The following is a 19,989-nucleotide window of genomic DNA, read 5'->3' on the forward strand; positions in this document are numbered from 1 at the left end:
TTAGCTATGACAGTCCAAAACAGTATAGTACAGAAGAACTTCAGTCTTAAAAATTGAAACATGAGGATTTTTAGAGTTAGGCCTGGAATACAGAATTCACTTTTCATTTTGTATTGTGTCCATGTTTGAGAATGCTAAATTAAAACTAAGAAATATATGAAGGTCGTGTGAAAGTAAATGAAACTGGTGCTAGAAGTCACCTCTCAATTTAAGTCATGTTAGTGTGGAAAACTTCAGCACTTAAATGAGAAGAGCGAAGTAATACTGAGGCTAGTATTGTTTTTTTTGTCCATACTCATCAGGTGCTGTTGCAGCCCTAAAGATCTTAAGTCACTAAGCCTTTCTTGAAGCATTAAAGGAGGTGCAGAGGAACTGAAGTAGCTTGCCTGAATGCAAACCAAGAACTAATTAATTAAGTTTAAGAGACTTCAGTTTTAATCTTTGAATTTTTCACTGGTAACTGTCTTCATAACTTGGTTTCTTGGGCTTTTCCTTTAACACTCATGCACATTATCAGCTTTTTAAACTTTTGCAAAATGAGAGAGACAGCAGAATGTGAGTACAATCAGTGCATCTTCATGCACAAGTTGCAATCGCCATTTGAATTCTTCTCACAAGTAGTTCTACTGGAAGTAGTTCTCCAATAAGGACTAATGTTTTTGTATATGGCTTATACCCATTCATGGACTAGAGGTCTTCAACTGAAACTTGACTACTTTTTTTTAACAGTATCTTCTGTTCCTTAAGCTTTAATGAGTTGGCAGGGCTGCTGTTTATGTATAACTGCACTGAGAGTCTTACAGTAAATTCCATCATATTGTGTACTGTGATGGTCCACATGTGCCCTTGAAATACAGTCTTGCTTTGTCACCAGTGTGATTTTTTACAATTGCATTCAAGTCTTGATGTTAGATTTTTCTGACCTTTAGAACATGGCTATTCAACCTTATAATTGTATCAAGACAACTTGTTTTTGCATGGAATTATTTGAGCATCAAGAGTGTGTTTAGCACTCTATAGAACAAATTGGACACATTAGTTCTGCTATGAAAATCTTATCTAAAAATACACACACATTTAAGGAGAACGGGGAGCCTGGCAGGAGAAGATGTTAACAAATGAATACAACGTAAATGCTGTTTTCTAGGCAGTTGTATTTGAAGCTTTCTGTCACTGATCCAAAGGCTTCTGTAGCCAATTTTTTTCCTCCTCTCAGATGCATACAGCTTATGATTTCCTAGTCAGAAGCTGCATTTAAAAACAAGTTTAAAGCCATCTTTATTTTTGAGATAAGTCTTATCCATGAGTGATGTTCATTCTTTTCCTGCTCCAATTCTACTTTCAAATAGGTGTACAATCCTCGTATCAGAGTGGAGTCTCTCTTGGTGACTGCGATTAGTAAAGCTTCAGCTCAGCAGAGAGCTGGCCGTGCTGGTCGTACTAGACCAGGCAAGTGCTTCAGGCTTTATACAGAGAAGGCTTACAAAACTGAAATGCAGGTAAGATTACCTCTTTTTAGAGTGCATCTATAAGACCATGTGATTGATCCAGGGAGTCAATTACTATGTTACCAAGCAAAATCAGAATGTGAATGCATGTTCTTTGAAGTACTTTAAACTAGACAACTTGAATTTTCTTTTTCCTCTGCACAGGACAATACATACCCTGAAATTTTGAGGTCTAACTTAGGATCTGTAGTATTGCAGCTCAAGAAGCTTGGTATAGATGATTTGGTGCACTTCGATTTTATGGATCCTCCAGGTACCAGTTTCATATTCTATCTTTTCTACTGCAGGTGTTAATTTCAACTTCTGCAATTATTAATTTTGCTGAGTATTTTATAAAATAACATGAAATATTTTTTTCCAGTTTCTTATTGTAATCCATAAGGAAGTTTTGTTTCTTTTAGTACTGTGTATTACTAAAGCAAGTATTTTAGTATTACAGTTTGCCTAAGAGCTTTTAATGGAACCAGGAAAACTACTGAATGCCCCCTTGCAGGGGATTTGACAAAATTACATACGTTAGAAAAATCTATTACTGAATGAATTCTTACTCATCACCTTGATTACACTTTCAAATTGTGCATCAGTTAACTGCATGTAAATAAATTTGGCTAGCATTTTTAAAGCTGAATACATGTTTTTGGCTCAGTCTATGAAGTTAAAGTTGATCTCTCTTCTCATAGTATTAGATGTTCATAAATACTTTAAAATAGCTCTGTTACATTGCAAATTAAAAACACAGGTCAGACATAGATAAATATGTCCAAGATAGTTGTTTTTTCACCTACAATGTAAATGTAAGCATTTAAGTAGCTTTATAGCTCTGCATTCTTTGTGCTATGCAGTGTGTAAGATAGCTTAGCAGGAAGGTGTTTTGATTCTGTTATGTTTTTCTTTGTGGCTGTAATATACCCTTGCTGTAAGGAATGTAGGAGTAAGAGAACATTCTTAAAGGTTCAGGTTTGTGAAAGGCCACAGATATCTAAACCACAGGGTTGAAATTTTAGGACTGTACCCAATCTATTTTGAATTGAACAGGGAAGAAGGTGGCAGTGCATTGGGAGGAAAATATTACTATGTTACTGAATATTTCACAATACCACTGCTGTCTGAATTTTGAAAAGCAGTACTCCTCAAATATTCAGAGCCTTTGATCCAGTTAATAGCCCTTTTAAATAGGTGATTGATTCATGTCTGGATGTATATAACCAAATTTGGTAACAATTTCGTGTTTGGAAGCCAGTTGAATGAAGAATGGAAAACGAAAAACAGAATAGTCTGTGTTCTCATTTTTGCTTATTAATAGCAGTTTGATTAATGTGTCTACCTAAATATTTCTTTCAGCTCCTGAAACTCTGATGAGAGCCTTAGAGCTTTTGAATTATCTGGCTGCTTTAAATGATGATGGAGACTTGACTGAATTGGGATCCATGATGGCTGAATTTCCACTGGACCCACAGCTGGCTAAAATGGTTATTGCAAGTTGTGACTACAACTGCTCTAATGAGGTCCTATCTATTACTGCCATGTTGTCAGGTAATAGCAGGGGAATAGATATTAAAGTGCAGTTCTTCAGTTTGGGGAGAATTTGAGTTTTCCACATCAAAAATATAAGCAATCTGAATATATTTTTAATAAAACCAGATTTTTTTAAATTGGCAGGTGGGGATATAGTCAATCATTAGAGGTTTGCGTGTAGACCTGCAGCTAACGATTAATAATGTTAAGAAATTAACATGCATAAAATGGTCAAGCAATTTCATTCTGACTTTAAAGTGTATATATTTGAGTTGATACAGGGAAAAAAATCAGTCTAGTGGAACAGAAATTTCATCTTAGGCTCGTAGTCAGGACCAAGAATGTCAGGTCAACCACTGTTTTTAAGGCAGTGAAATTTATTTTGTATTGTGCATTATTCTGCACTTTGACATGTCCTGTTATTTTCTTAAGGATTACAGCCCAAGTCATATTAAAAACGTTAACTCATACACCATATGGTACATTCTAGCTTTCCCACTTAATTTAATGACTGAAAGAGTAGTCATTGCTTCTGAAGGGAAGAAAGCAAGTTTTGGGGAGGATATATATTTATAAGAGCTAACTTGTGTGCACAGCTGTACTTTGCTGCATTATGTGAATAGCACTGTTGTAGTAGCTGCTTGTCGAGAGAGATCTCAATGAGAAAAATGTTGTCAAGCAAGCCTTGTATTTCATTCCTTAGCTTATGTAGAACTGACTTCATTTTATAGCTGGTCTCTCTAGGACAAGCAGCAAGATTTAGTCATTGTGGAAGTGGGGATGTTTTTATTCATAATTATTGTTGTGTCTTTAGGGTGTGTTATTTTACAAGGCTCTTCACAGTGCAGATGTACTACTGGTTACATGCTTAACTTGGATGGTTAGAAAAAAATGCTTCGGCTAAGTTTAAATCTGTTGTTTTGGTTAAGTCTTACAGTATACTTATATGAAAGTTTTTAAGAACAAGCTAAAATGTTTGTTGCAGAGTTATGATTGTTCAGACTCAGAGCAGATGGGCAGGGCAGAATCTTAATTTTCTTAATTAATTGGTAGGCTTAATTGCGGCGGTGGTGGTAGGTTGGTGCCTGTCTGTTCCCCCTAACTTTTCCCTACCCACCCCAGAAACACCTACTAAAGAACAGTAAGTCTAGTGTTCTCGTCTGTGGTATTCAACTGATGATTTGTCTTACTCCTTGTTCTATTTATCTTTTCCCAACCCGTGATACTTCTTCTTGTTTTAGCTACGATTAATGTCTTTCTAAATAACTTTTCAAGACATTTTTTTTAAAGTTGGTTACTGTCTGGGTATTAACTTCTGCTCTTAAAACGAAGTATTCCTAGTATTTGTAGACTGTTTTCCAAAGTGCTTTTTTTAACCATCAGTGTGATGTATGGTAGACATGGAACAATTATGGGGCCTTAAGTACACACAAAGACTGTCTGGCTCTGGATAGCAATCCAAGTATTAATAGTTTGGACTAAAATGAAAACGTGATACCAGTGAAGAGCAGAGAATAGCATTAAAGAAATCAGCAAATTAAAAGGCTGTACTTAATTAAAAAGTTATTTTAGAAGAACTGTGGTCTCTTGCTGTGGGATTTCACATACATAACTTTTTCATAGAGAAAGTGCTGTTAATTAGTCAAAATGTTGAGATATTCCAAACTATTCTACTACTGACTTCTGCTTTTATTAGTCTGAAACTAAAATACTCTTTGTATTTCTGCTTTCAAATACAGAACACAAAATAACCAGGTATTTTGCACCTGCATTTCCATTTTCTTTACTGCATTAGTCTTTCTGATTTGTTACCATGTGAATCACTATTGCAGTGTGTATTTTTTCTGAAATTCCATCTAGCATTCAACTCAGCGTACTTCTGAAGTGTAGTGTTTGGGGGGGGATTTTATGGAAATTAAAAATAGAAACAAAACACCTCACAAAAGGCCCTTGTCTGTTAGGGACAGATGAGATGCAAAGTGTTTGGATAAGATTGGGCTTCAGTTATGAGCAGGCTACTGTAGTTTCAGGCAGCTGGGAAAAAATAAAGGGTTTGTCACATCCTAGCTACAGAATTAATGCTTACTTAGCATTAATTTTATTGAAATCTAAACTGCTAAATTGCATCTGCAGTATGGGCTATTTAAATCTAAGCTGAAATTTTTCTCCTGTAGATCTCTGTAAAGTGAAGATCTATTAATTGCTTTCAGTGTCTTGCAAATTCATAGCAAAATTACAAGCCTGTAGGAATGTTGACAGATAGCAAATACTATTGTAACCAACTTAGTCCGTGGTCTTCAGTAGCCTGTACTTGGAAGGGGAATGTTGAAACCCATTTTTTGATTCAAGTCAGAATAAGCCGGAGTCAGACTTATGTGAGAGAGCGTAACGATCGACAAAGCTCATCACATTATGATTATTTCAAGTAGTGCCAAAGGACGGTTTAACCTTCCACCACTACCGCTACCATCACAACCTTTAGACTTCTTAATACCTTCATTCACATACGTTTCTGTATACCAGTGCTGATAACAATACCATCTGGGGAAGATGACTTTACTGGTGTGTTCTGTTTAGTAGCAGACTTGTAATAAAGCTAATGCTTGTGTAGACTATTGTAGTGCAGTATAGTTTCAGAACTACCTTCTGCACTCTGTCCATAGAGGCTTTCTGAGAAAGTGAACTTGCAATTACTTTGTTCCGTAATACTAGTTCCTGGTAGAGCTATCAGCACTGGGTCTTGAACCAAGATCTGCTGAGCATTCCAGTATATATAGGTAATCTTGATGGCCTTCAGAATAGATATTTTGATGCCTACATATAGTTCTAATAAAATAATCAGGTACTCTGTAGCTTTGAAACCCTCTTGTCTTACAGATGTGGTTAGGTGTTGATGTACCAAATCAAGGTAGTAAACAGTCCAAGATGCAGTTGGAGGCCATCCTGCCCTGCCCTATGCTCTGTGAACTGACCTAGCTAGGCCTTGTTCCTCTGTCTGTGAATGCGTGACTCATCGATATGGGCGTTTGTGTTGGGCCCATACCAACCTTGTTTAGTCCCACAGTGTTTTGTTCGCCCCACGGAAGCAAAGAAAGCAGCAGATGAAGCCAAGATGAGGTTTGCCCACATAGATGGAGATCATTTGACGTTGCTGAATGTCTACCATGCTTTCAAACAAAGTAAGTATGCACCCGTTTTAGCAAAATTACTTGTAATTCTTTGTGTGGCCAGCTTCCGTTCCTGTGTTACAAGGACAATTGATAAACTTGGGCTTTTTTGTGCCATTCTATTGTAATCTTTAATCTTTATTATTTTTTAAGTATATAAAAGTTATTTATGTGCTCGTTTTTTTGGGAGGGGAGAAGGAAACTAGCAAAAAGATCATGTAATGAACTGTTGAGTCTGGAGACGAGCCAGGCTCTTAAATCAATGTTGGGTAACCTTGGACAGAAGGAAGTAAGCTTTCCTGTAATTAAGAAATATTGAAAGTTTATCTGATACTAATTATAGAAAAATCTGCATAATTGTTTAGTAACTTTTCAGGGAGAGCAGCATGGAAAATATCTTGGATTCGGGGGAGGATATGTTCCTAGAGTGAAAGCCACTTGTAATCCTATTTTTTAAGTACATCTGGATATTCCAGATTAAGGCCTTGGGATGGATTGAGAATCAAAGGGGTAATGCATCATGAAAATGTAGAGCCATGCAGTAAATTTACCTTATTTGTATATCCAGGGGAAATGTATAGTCCTCTGTAGCATAGCTACAAGTATATTTTAGCAGGTTGAGAAAATGAATGGATAAAGCTGGGCATTCTGACTACAGAAGTGGCATGTGTTTTAGGAGGAAAAAAATTAGTGTGGTTTACCATGGTTGTAAGTCAAAAGATCACCGTACTCTTAACCACCAACCAGATTACAGTAGATGCTCCAGTTGCATTTCCTGTAAATAAATGAAAAAAGCAACAGGCTTTTACCCTGAGTAAATACTCAGTGTGCCTTCCTGTTGCAGCTTTGATACAGGAATTTTGTGCTGAAACATTCCTAACACTGTTGTCATCTGGCAGTCCAAAATCAAGGATATCTGCAGAATTGAAGTCCAGACAAAAGTACTCAAAAATTTAAAAAAAAAAAATAAAAAAATAATAATTTGAGAAACTTGTAATCAAAAATTAGGGCTTAGACGTCTGGTAGCTAACAGGGTCCAGTATGTCTTGAAGTCTTGTATGTTCCTAGAAGCCTATACTTTCATCTTCAGGTTGCTCCCTTCTCTTCCTTAATAAAGCCAGCTTTAGAATATTCGCTTACGGAAAACAGCTATTTTATGTCCTTGGGAGTAACGTAATACTTGATAGGGACAGAATCTAAATCTCTCAATACTACCTACTAGAGTTGATTTGTTTCCAAAAATCTGTGGAACCAAAATGTGGACAATTTTAGCTGAACAATCAAGGCCTTTGCTTGGGATACAGGAAATACGTGTTTAAGTCTGCTCCAATTAATATTAGCTGTATATAAAAATGTGGAACAGACTTGCCTAATTTAAAATATGGTTTGAACTTTGATTTTGCATGGCATAAAGAATTGTTGAGCAGAAAAATCAGTTGATCTTTGCTTTTTTAGGGGAGTTAAAACAGATCCAAATACAGTAAATTGGTTTGACACATCTTGTTTTTAATCTGTTGGAAATTAGAATATTTTTTTAAGACTTAAAATAGGCAGGAAAATAATTGTTAGTCTTCAAAATCAGTGTAACATTTTGTAAAGTTCATAAATCCAAACTGTATTGTGTAACTTTCGTGTGGAAATCCCTTTTACATGTAATTGAGTGCATTTTGTCAAAGTAAATTTGGTGGTTTAAGACAAAAGAGTTTAAGACAAAATTTGTAGGCTGCTTAAATTGAACTAGAGGTCTTTTTCCAGTACCAGTCAGTTATGTCTTGGTAAGAATTTAGCTAATATGCTAGTGTTGGTATCTTCTTGAAGAACAGGTTTACATGTTAAAGTCCTTGTGTGTAAACTTTCACCTGCTACCTGAATATGTATCTTAGTGAAGAATAAGTAGTGTCAGTTGTCAAGGTAGATAACCCTGTTTGGGACTCATCGGTAGTATTTGCACGTTATTTCTTTCCTCTTTTCCCAACCGAGACTCCTATGAAGTCGTTTCGCTTATATTAAATACATATTTGATTCTGTGAGTACTTGTGTGTATATACACACACATTTTCAAATGTACTGGATCTAGGTATCAGTATTTTTTAGAAGAAATGGAGGAACTGTTAACGTGTAATTAGACAAATGGAACACAGTTTTATTTCTGGAATAGGTACTACTCACACCTCTTCTTAAAAATGTTGACCTCCATTGACTCTTGGGTTCAGAGACTTATGGTTCTGCTGTCTTTGGGGGATGGAAATATCTGTGGAATAGTCTGTTTCACTGTATAATTGAGTCTTCTGGTATTCAGTATCAGAAGACAAAATACAGATACTGTTTATGTAAAACAATAAAAGACAGTTATTGGTCATCTCAAAGCACCCAGTTCAAGCATAACAGGAAGTAACATGCTATGCTACTTAGATAATTTTGATTCTACCATGTAGTGTATCAAGAACCTCAGCTTTCATACTTTATCTTACAGAATAAAATTGAGTGTGAAAACAACTTAAACTTTCCTCAAATTATGTAACCCGCCTATTTATACACTCTCTAATTGCATGAACTTTATAAATTGGCTTGCAAAAATGCAAATCTCGCCATACAAGAGATTTTAAATCTTGTTATGCCTGTTTTGTTGTCTTATTAAACTAGCTAAATACAGAGCATCACTTGAAGTAGCAGAGTAGGTAGGGAGAACTGGGTTTCTCAGTGTTAAATGTGCAGTGTTTGTACTTAGAGAATAGCTTAGGCTTGCTGTCTTAACACATTTCTTGCTAGTGTTATCAATAGTAGAAGCAGTATCTTGGAGCATGGAACGTAGAGTTCTGTTACTGGTGCTGTTTTACCTGTCACATTTACTTAAACTGTTGTGAGATGCATCACACTTAATATTAGATTAGTATGTTTATATAGCTCTTAATCAGTTACTCAATGTCTTCATTTAAGGAGGGTTTGGTTTCTCAAATGTAATTATGTACAGTCATCTTGTGTATTCATTGCATGTTACAGTTAAAAACAAGGACTGAAATGTTTTTATGTTCAGTTTTATCTTCAAAAACCTGCAATATAAAATATTTTTTCTAGTTTCAGGACAGGTGCAATTTGCAAAAATCATTGATCTGGTATTTCACCAAAACATTGGTGATTATCTGTATTTTATGTTGGGGGGAGTAATTTTCTTTTGTTTAGACCACATGCTTTCTGAATACAAAACAATTTGGGCAAGTTATCTAATGCAGGGTATCCACCAAATAGGCCAAGAGCTGTTATCATTTATAAAACAATTTTTTTCTGGTTCGTCTGACTGATCAATTGGTTAGTTGTTGTTTTATTTACTTGTCCTAATTGGATAAAATACTCATTTTTTTAATTCATGTTTTTTAATGTTGCAGATCATGAGTCGGTTCAGTGGTGTTATGACAACTTCATTAACTACAGGTCCCTGATGTCTGCAGACAATGTACGCCAACAGCTGTCACGAATCATGGATAGATTTAATTTGCCTCGTAGAAGCACAGACTTTACCAGCCGAGATTATTACATCAATATAAGAAAGGCATTAGTTACTGGGTATTTCATGCAGGTACGTGTGCATCTTTGTAGGAAAAACACTTAGTGTTTATGTGGGTTTTAGTGTTAGTATGGTTGCATCACTTATCAAAACTGGATGAATGTATCAAGTTAAGTTGTATATGGCTAACTGTATTATTGCTTAGTCTTTGACAGGTTGGCTGTTACTCAAGAAGTAAATTGTTTACTCAAGTCCTGCTTGGAGAAGTTGTAGACAGTCTTACTAATTTCAAAATACTACTTCTGGTGTGACCAGTCAGGACTTGACCATTAACTTCTAAATAGCTGAGGAAGTAACTTCATAAAATATCTTGAAGTACTTTGTTATTTAAAGTGCAGAATATGTAGTTCTTAAATTATTCATTAACTGATACAAATCAGGGAAGTCTGGTAGCATATAAACACTAGTTAGATGTAATCCATATAGAAGGGGAGTGTTTTATTTTTGTGTACTCTTCCATATTCATACCTCATTTTTGAGTTACATGAGTACTGGAGTATGGAGGGAAGTCTAATCTTGCCAATATGCTGTTTGCAAATCATCTGAAACTCACTTGCTGTCCAACCAGGGTGGGGAGATGGAAGCCAGTCTCTACTGTTACCGCCTGGATGCTTTGCATTTCGTGCCACGTATGCCTCCAAGCTAGAATTCAGATTTCCAAGACATAGTCCCTATGTGCTGTGTAAATTCAGCATTAATTTCTGGAGCTAGTGGAATTACCTTTCTGGCTCTTGCAGGCTCACCACTACAGAACTTTTGGTGGGAGTGAGTCCTCTTCCTACCTGACTGTGGACCATTGTGATAATGTTTTCCACAGTAAGCACGCATTATGATGCGTCCCGGCAATGTCTTTGCTAGAGCCTCTCACTTCTGGAGAATGCAATCTTCTTATCCTCAAGAGGCTGATCGGTGCCCATGGCATTGAAAAATTTTGCATCAGAGTTGCTCGTTGAGCACAAAAGTTTACAGGTTGAAAATACGACCAACGGTCAGTGCTGTGCAGCTTAGTATGGTAAGCGGCTTGACAGGCACTCATTTACCGTGTCACATCCTGACTGGGACACGGGCTTGGGCACTACTGATGATTAATGCGTGTGCCCATCCCCCCGGAAGCAGTTTTGTCCCCAGGGTTAAGAAGCCAGCTAATCTGTAGCATGAACATATTTCCTGGCTTTCAGAAAATGTCTGCAAGTGCATTTCAGTATAATGTAAACAGGAGATTGAAGCTTAATTAAAATATTAAAACAGTTCTGAAGACTGCCTTGATGTAACCCTTCAGACAAGCAGGCTAGTCACTGCGCAGTCCGTGTTTTTGTGGCAAGTTTTCCTCATCTTTCACTAGGGACACTGCAGCATGCATTCCCACCTACACGTTTATTCTGTGAATGTTTGCCAGAGAAACAACAGTTCTGCCTGACTGTCCCTGTTGGGCCCCAGCTGGCTGAGGCAAATCTGATTTTTGCAGTTGTGCTTCTGCTTGGTAGACTACAGTTGTTTGGTTGGACCTGTTAAGATGTCATGCCCTTGGAAATTGCTGCACAGTCACTTTTTTGTCACTCAGGCTGAAACTCTTCCTCTAAAGGATGCTTTCCTTTCGTGGCTGTGGGTAGCTGGTAGCACAGGTAGTTTTTGGTCTGTTATATCAGTTATGTCATGTACTGCGACATAACGTTGTGTCACTGAGTAGCAACATCGTGAAATCAATAGTGTAATGCCTCAGTGTTATCGGTGCTAGCTGTCTTACCTTCTTAAGTTTGGTGGTAAGCTAAATCATACAACTGAGTAGGAATGAAATTCCTTAATAGCCAGACGGCTTAATCGCATGCTCTGAGAGAGATCTGGTTCATCTGTGATACCCTGGCAGGGGCTTCACTTTCCCGACAGGCCCACCACTTGGCTGTTGTTTCATCTGTGGCCTCTTGCTAGAGGCAAGAAGGGTCTGCTCTAATTTTCCTCTCTCTCACTCTTCCTCTAGGGTCTTTTTCTCCATGTAACTTGCTTTGCAAATTTATTCCATATAATATTATGGAATATAAATAAGATATTATTTATATCTTGATGTAAACAGTGTATAATTTTGTCATCTTCAGGGCAGACCTGTTGAGGGCATTTGGAGTCAAAGCCATTTCAGCTGCTTCCCTTCTCCTTTGATGTGTTTGAGACCATTCTATTTTGAGTTTCTTTTGCTCTGTAACCTCCGTGACAGTGTGATACCTGACCTCGGCTCTGAACCTTCTCTCATGAATTCCATGTTGCTTTGAGTAACCTTCAGTAGAAAATTGTTCATAAATGCTCAAAAGAGATGTTATTTATCTGTAGCTGAAGTACTTGCGTTTGTATGCCCATTTTGCCTTCCTTTTGTGGATATCCAGGCTCTGGCATTCAAGGGCTCCTGCCCAGAAAACCTGAGTAACAAACTGCACGCATCAGTCTTTACCCGCTTGGTACAGAACACGCATCGAATTCCAAGTCTGAGCATCTGCAGAGCGTGCGCACCTACAAGCGGGTAGGCTGCGCAGGCAAAGTAGCAAGGCCTGTAGGCAGCACGTGCTGGGTAACTTCATTCCTCAAGCTCCTGAGTTTAAAAATACAGTCTGAAGTGGGGAAGGAAGTAGCAGCCGTTGTTTTGAAATAACTTTTGACTGCTTTGTTTTCTGCTTTAATTGCCTACTGTCCTTAAAGCAGTCATAAAATTCTGCTTGTATCTGTACTGTAGAGATATCTGTAACTAATTAAGACCTGTGGCTGCTGTCTGACGGTGCAGGCCTGCAAGATAGGACCTGTGCTGTCCAAGAAGTTAGATGTCAGATGATTGGGCTGGTAATTAAAATCTCATTCTTGGCACTACTTCGTATAATTGATGTATGTTTTGAAGACTTCACATAATCAGATTCCTACAGTAATAGAAAGGTAATAAAATTACAACATGAAGATGGTCCCCAGTGTGTTTAATGATATTCCTTTCTCAAGTTATGCAGAATAAAACTTTTTAATAGCTTCAGAAACACTGTTGCATGACGTGGCAACAGCCATTGCTCCTTTGGTGTATAGTGGTGTTCTTTTCTTCAAGAAAGACAAGGAACAATCATTTTTTCTTAACTATCAAGACTAGCCTACCAAAATTAGTAGCCTTAAATCTAGTAAAGGAGAAGTTTCCTACTTTTGGTCTTGTAAGTGCATTTGGCTTTAGAGTGTGTGACACATTTAACAGAAGGTACCTGGTTGAGCCCTCACGCTTAAAAGTGTATGGGTGGAAGGGAGACCTAGTTCTTAACCAAACTGTGACAGCCTTGAAGCTGGTGTTGGAGAACTTGAACTAAAACCTTTTTTTATGGTGTCTGTGTTGATAGGAGTGTTGTAACTGTCCCTAAATTACCAACAGGTGGATTTTCTCAGTCTGCAGAGTAGCCTGTTACTGGAAGAGATGCATGGATTGGTTTGAGTCCTTATGATCCTTTTAGGGGTGTGCTTATACTTCCAGGGAGACCTGGTAGCAGCATTCCAGTACTTCAGGGGGGCCTGTGGAAAGCTGGGGAGGGACTGTAGTGTTATGACAAGAGGTAACGGCTTTAAACTAAAAGAGGGTAGATTGATGTTAGATATAAGGAAGAAATTGTTTACTATGAGGGTGGTGAGGCACTGGCACAAGCTGTGGATGAGAGAAGCTGTGGATGCCCTGGAACACCTGGAGGTGCTCAAGGCCAGGCTGGATGGGGCTTTGAGCAGCCTGGTCTAGTGGGAGGTGTCCCTGCCCATGGAAGGGGGCTGGAATTAGGTGATCTTTAAGGTCCCTTCCAACCCAAACCATTCTCTGACTCTGTGTGTAGCTCCATATGTTGTATAGTCAGCAGTGTTAATAACTCTCATCTCCCTTTGTAGCCTCGTTCTTTGTTCAGGTAGCTTAATTCAGATGTTTTATACTAACATGTGACAGGTTCCGCAGGAATCTCAGGGTTCAAGTGGGCTCCATTAGCCATTGAAAAATGACCTTATTTGATAGACGTGCTCAGTATGATTCTTTGGTTTCTGTGGAAGCTTTTTTTTTATTCTGAAAAAAACATAATTGAATCACAGCATGACTGAGGTTGGAAGGGACCTCGGGGGGTCATCTGGCCCAACCACCAAAACAGGCTTATGTGAAAACTGAATTGGAAAAGTGTCTGATTTCAGAGCTTGTTTGTCGTGTTCCCTCTGTACCTTTATATCTTATGGTCCATTAGCAAGAATCCTTTCTTGGTTAATTGTTTAATCTTCATAGCCAGCCTGCCATTTGAAGTCCAGTGGGAGAGATCCAGAGGAAGTTTCTTGCCTTTTCAATCTTACTTTCTCTTTAACCAAGCAAATGTGAATGTGCTTTTTTGCAGTAGAGTAACTTGTTTTAGTTGTCCTAGAGATATGAACTTTGTTTTTTTCACTTTTAAAGATGCAATTTTATTTACTGTAGTTAGGTAGCCGAGATCATGTGTCAGCATGGTGTTGACTGATCCTTTGTCCCCTGCTTCCTGTATTCATTTAGGATAAAATTCACCTCTGCCTCTTTTTTCCATCCTTTCCAACTCCCAGCTCCCAGGCTTGTCTCCTGTGCTGGCCTTTCCATCCGAACTCCGTGTCATTTGATTTAACTTAATTAACTAAATAAAACAGCAGAAGACAGTTAGAATTCTGTCAGATCAATGTGTTACATTGACTTGTTGAAGGGTCGAACAAACAACGGGCCTTACATCAGGGAGGGATGGGGTTATGTATCTACAAGCAGGAGAAGGAGGAGGGGTGGGAGTGAGACCTCCCTTTTTGGCCTAAGGGAGCGACTACGCTGTATTTTACAGGCACTGAAATTGCTTGCAAGCCACGGGTGCAAAGGTGTGTAAGTTTGTGTGCTGTCCCCTGTGTGTCCTTGTTTGCTCCCTTATGTCAGCCTTGGTGCTTGCCAGAGCCCATTCTCAATTGTTTCAGCATGGTAGTCTGGCAAGCTGCTTGCACCTTCAGAAAAGAAGCAGAATTATCTTTGTCATCTGTGCTGAAACAGCTTGGTCCAGGAGTGAGCAGGGCAATGCAGTAGCTGGTAGTTGGATTGTTGTTGCTTGCTATGGACACTGCGCATGCTTTGTTACAGTGCTGCCGTCACTGAACCCAAAACTCTTTATCAATTTGTCCGCTAACAAGCGTGCTTAATAGTAGAATAAACACAGTAGGCTTGCTATAAATCACAATAGCATGTAACTGCTTAAAGGTGACTTATCCCTGATAGCAGTGTGTTGATTTTTTTTCTTAATTGTGGAGTTATTCTAGTCCTTCTCACACTCCAGAAATTGAGAGCTAACTGTGTTGTTCTGCAGCTCTTTTTACTGATATGCTTAACTAGTTATGTCAGAAGCTTTTTACTTCAGAATTGCACAAAGTAAGAAATACGAATTCTTCTATAGATATAAACGATGCAAAAAAGGAAGTGGTAGTATGCATTTGGGAAAACTAGATGCTGTGACTTACACTGATTTTAATGTATCTGAGTGAGGTTGACGTGCTAAAGGTAAATTGTATTGGTTTACGTTTAACAGTACACAATTTTCTAGGAAAACCTAAAATGGATTGTGCTGTCCTTTTTTCGGGAAGAAAAGCAGCTAAAACACTCAAATACTTTTGTATACGTATGCTTTAGTTCTGAGCTGAAAAATGAAATTGATTTTTCAAAAAAAAACCACCAACAAAACGTGCATAATCCAGCACCAACGTGTGCTATTATTGTGCCAGGTCTGAGACAGATGAGTTGCTTGTCTGCTCTGTTTTGCAGCTACGCTGCTATTTAATTTTGCAAATGTTGGATTGAGTTGGATGAAATTAAGCCTGAGTTGTTACGGACAGTGTGCTGTTAATCTCCATTTAAAAGAGCTTCTGTTGGCTCTCCAGAGTTGAAAATAAAGTAGCACGGTAATGTCCAAAGTCTTGGGTGAAAAGATCTGCAGCTTAGAGGAATATTTTTTCCATCGCTAAAATGCGTTCTAGTTAGGAATGTTATGAAACACCAGAGAGGCATGCTGTTTAAAGTAAATCATTTGTTACAAAGGTGGTGATGTCCTGATGTCGAATTTGAGGTAGCTATTGGTTTTAGAAATCCTTGGATTTTAACCTAATAGGTGGAATCTACCTTTGAGGAGGTCAAAAAAAAAAAAGTGAGATATATAGGAATTAAGAAAACAATAAAGAACACAGTATGTGTTACAGAAAGCAGTTAATGATCTGATTTAAAAACTAGTATTTCAGACATCTCTTTTTAGCCATTGTCCTGTGTAATCTTTTTACACGTTTTTGTATGTATATGTGATGAAGTAACTACTGGGGTCATCTGGAATTCCCAGTATCAGAAGGTTAATTTTGGTTACCTGTGCTGTTAGATTAACTGCTCTTACAGAGAACATCCTTCTGAGGGTATCTGACTGCTTTACCAAAGCTTAATGAGCTAGGTATCAGACCATCTCGGCGAGGTAGGCATTATACTTCTTCACAGAGCGAGAAGCTTGGTCAGAGAGAGGTTAATTGATTTTTTACCAAGGTCACAGCAGAAGTGTGTTGCTGAACCTACGTTTTTCATCTCCGAAGCTCGTGCTGGAACAAGACTGTTCTTATTTCTGACATGCTAAGCTTCCCTTTCTTACTGGACTGACACCTTTTTTTTCAGGCTCACTGTGTGAGAGGATTTGCAGAATAATACTTGCATCAGTAAAATTACAACTGAAACACTGCATAATAAAAACTTCAGAGGATAACATTGCGGCTTACTGGTCCCACAGTACAGTAGCTAGTACAAATTAAGTGCTTAAAGTAGTTGTCTGTACTAGGCCACAGCTGACTTTGTTCGATGTTAACAAACCTGTCCAATAAATACTCCCTTCCAACACTTCTGTTGTTTTCAGTGCTGCTGTTGTAAATAATGATCCTTCTCTTTGGGTGATAGCTGTTTTTGTATGCTGCTTGAATTGGTTATTAGTATATGCGCTTAGGGCAATGAGCAAAAACATCTGGCACCTCGATTGCATCTATTTTAAAAAAAGTGATTATTCGAAGTGGTCAAGTCATGTACCAGGTTTAGATGAGGTTTGAAAGTTGGGATAACACATTTTGGGTGAACCACTAAAACCAGCCAGCTTGAAATCCCTTAAGCTCGCCTGTAATAACGAATGGCTCTCTTTTTACCTAGGTGGCGCACTTGGAACGAACAGGGCATTACTTAACAGTGAAAGATAACCAAGTGGTGCAGCTGCATCCTTCCACTGTCCTTGATCATAAACCAGAGTGGGTGCTTTATAATGAGTTTGTCCTTACAACAAAGAACTACATCCGGACATGTACAGACATCAAGCCGGAGTGGTAAGCAGAAAAGACCTACTGCAAAGCTTTTTTTCTTAAAGTTGTGGATATTCCTTTCACTTCTCATGAATCCAGTATTAAAATAGTTTGGGGAATGGTGACGGTATGGGCTTGTGAATTTTTGGATGACTAAAGGTTTTCTTTGTGGATGTGTGTTCCTGTTTGGGAAGTTGTGTGCAAAACTCAGATGCTCAGGCTCAGAGAGACCTTTGACTTCAGAACTGTTTTGTTAGTAAGTCAGTTGGGGGAGCTACTTAGCGGTACTAGATCTGGGAGTATGTCCTAGCACCCGCTTGTGTACTTAAGAGGTGCCTCTGTTCTCAAGATCTAGAACCTCTTGTGGCAGTAAGTGTCTGCCTTTTTTTTGGTAAGGATCTGAACTTCAGTACTTTCTTAAAATATGAAAGATGCGGTAATACTGGTACAACAATACTGGTACAACCTGCCTTGTCATAATGTGGTTAGTCGTCATTAGGGTGTATGTGCAGATCTGATCTCCTCTGCAGACAGTGGAGATCTGAATCCTCTCATCTGTCTTGAAGGTTGTACTTTAAAGTTGTAAGCTTGGGGGATATGGGAGACTTTTCAGCTGTTGTTGAAATTTGCATAGAAAGAGTTTAAAGATTTCTAAGTCAGAAAACACAGCATATAGGACATCTTCCTTTAGTGTTTTAATGGAAAACACAGGTGTGAATCCTTCCTCAGAAATCTTCCTGAACAAGCACTGTAAAGCCCAAAGCAGAATCACATCACCTTTCTTGGTTGAGTTTTTAAGCTTAAAAGATCTAAGGGTGAACTTTTAGTCTTGCACAAACTGACACTTAGGTGGGCTTCTGTGACTTCTGGACTTTGGCATTAACAACAGGCCTGGCTGCATGGGCTGTTACGGCGTGTACTGGGGCAGCAGTGTGGTCTGTAAGGGACACGGCTGAACAGGAGAATCTCATTAGACTTACGTGTGCTCTTTTGCTGTGGACTTGGAAACAGGATGAAATTTAAACTGAAATTTAAATGTGCGTGCATGTGTTTAAACTTTCATTAGCCTCTGAAATGCAAGACAGGCTAAAAATCAAAGAAAGGATAATCTTTGTTTCACTCATAGTAGAATTTGTATAGGATGCATCCCGAAGTTGGAGTCTTAGTAACAAACTTTTCCTTTTTTGGCAGGCTGGTGAAAATTGCCCCTCAATATTATGACATGAGCAATTTTCCACAGTGTGAAGCAAAGAGACAGTTGGATCGCATCATTGCCAAACTTCAGTCCAAGGAATACTCACAGTACTGAATTTATGCTTTGAACTGAAGTTATTCAGAGGACAGCTTTAAAAGATGAATGGATTCAAAGTTCAAGTTGTGCTCTTCACTTTGGTTCAATAATGGCCTTTTATTTGAAAGCTTTTTAATTTTTCTTTACAGTAAATATTCCATTCTGATTTCATAAATTAAACATTTATGCCTCCCTTTTGTGTTGACACTGTAGCTCATACTGGAAAAGCTGATCAATGTTTTGCAGTTTATTGAAAGTAGTTCTATATATAACAATGTTATAAGCATTTCTTTAGAAATGGTTGAAAATGCTTCTAAAAATGTGATTATCGACCATGGTATGCATGATCGTTGTAATTGTTGACATTCCTTTTAGAAGTTGTGAAATGTTACAACTTGTGCTTATGTAGACACAATCTTCGGCTTCAGTACAAAGGTACTGACTTCAATAAAGTCTATTTATACTAATTTTGTGCCACAGTATGTGTCAGTATATTTGATTGTTTTGATGAAGATGTGAGAAACTGTGTGGTCTCCTGCTTAACTGGTGTCTTAGTGACGTGGCAGTAGTTTAATGTTAAAAAGCACAGATGCTTCAGCAGCAGGGTTATGGTGGCATCAATATAATACGTACAGTGCTAATCCCTTGCAAATTTCTTTAAGTTACGTAGGGAAATTTTTAAAAACAAAAATCCGTGCAGACTTCTTTGGAGGATGCTTTCTTCAGACGTATTCCCAGATGTTTCCTGGGCAGAGCCGTAGTAATATGCCCTGTGAAGGGAAGTGTCTGCGGCCAGTTCAACTCGCCCTGCTGGGCAGTGTTCGGATGCAGTTTGGTTGACACAAATAATACCATAAGCCACACTGTAGGTCAAATTAAATCTCACTCTTGTCATTCGCTAGTGATTTTTAGTGAAATACAACTTGACAGCATTTTCAAGATGGGAAAGTAATTTCATGTGGAAATTCTAGTAAGTTTCTTTTTTTTCCTGAAATGTAATTTATGTGGTGAGGAGTGGGGAGGTTTGGATTTTTTTTAGCAGTGACAACGGTATTGTGAAGGGAAATGTCTGAAGATGAAAATAAGTGAATTTATAATACGTGGTGGGACTTGTGGAGTGTGGGGGGGGGATTTCTCCCACCAGAGGTGCTATGAGGTGGGCCTGTTCTCCTTCATGGGCTCTCCTGCTCCATGCAATAATTTTCAGTGGGAAGGAGGAGGTAGGTGGGAGCCTTCATAAAATGTTGAGCTCGAGTTTTGAGTTACTTAAAAGACAGGTATCCTGAACTACTTAAACACTTTGATTTTAAACTGTTTTTAAACTTCTACACTATGAATTTGTTTTGACAAAGTTCTGCTCTAGGGTAAGTCTCGAGCTCAATGTATGAGGTTTCATAATCATTTGCTTGCCCTCCTCTTTCTTTTGAGGGAAACAGAATGCTGAACAGTGGCCCTTCCCCGCATAAGGATGTCTAGTATTTATGCACAGCCTTCAGCTAAATGGTGTAGAGTCACCTTCTGTGCAACTTTTCCTAGGTACGGCAAGGCCCACGAACGCAGCCAATTCCCAGCATGAAATCCCGTGAGGACCCCAGAACCAGCTGGCGT

The 19,989-nt window shown here is 38.4% G+C and overlaps 1 protein-coding gene across 1 annotated transcript in view; it reads left to right on the forward strand.

The window, feature by feature from the left end:
* The window catches only part of DHX15 (DEAH-box helicase 15), a 46,832-nt gene extending 27,987 nt beyond the window's left edge, over positions 1 to 18,845 (forward strand). Inside the window, exons 8-14 of the mRNA XM_040554940.1 lie at positions 1,350 to 1,499; positions 1,653 to 1,761; positions 2,850 to 3,041; positions 6,080 to 6,202; positions 9,574 to 9,764; positions 16,945 to 17,114; positions 18,282 to 18,845. Coding sequence (XP_040410874.1) covers positions 1,350 to 1,499; positions 1,653 to 1,761; positions 2,850 to 3,041; positions 6,080 to 6,202; positions 9,574 to 9,764; positions 16,945 to 17,114; positions 18,282 to 18,399 — 1,053 coding nt within the window. The 3' untranslated portion in view covers positions 18,400 to 18,845. The remainder of the gene's footprint in view (positions 1 to 1,349; positions 1,500 to 1,652; positions 1,762 to 2,849; positions 3,042 to 6,079; positions 6,203 to 9,573; positions 9,765 to 16,944; positions 17,115 to 18,281) is intronic.
* The last annotated feature ends 1,144 nt before the right edge of the window (positions 18,846 to 19,989 follow it).

Source organism: Cygnus olor, chromosome 4 (genome assembly GCF_009769625.2).
Source record: "Cygnus olor isolate bCygOlo1 chromosome 4, bCygOlo1.pri.v2, whole genome shotgun sequence".
NCBI classification, from domain to species: Eukaryota; Metazoa; Chordata; class Aves; order Anseriformes; family Anatidae; genus Cygnus; species Cygnus olor.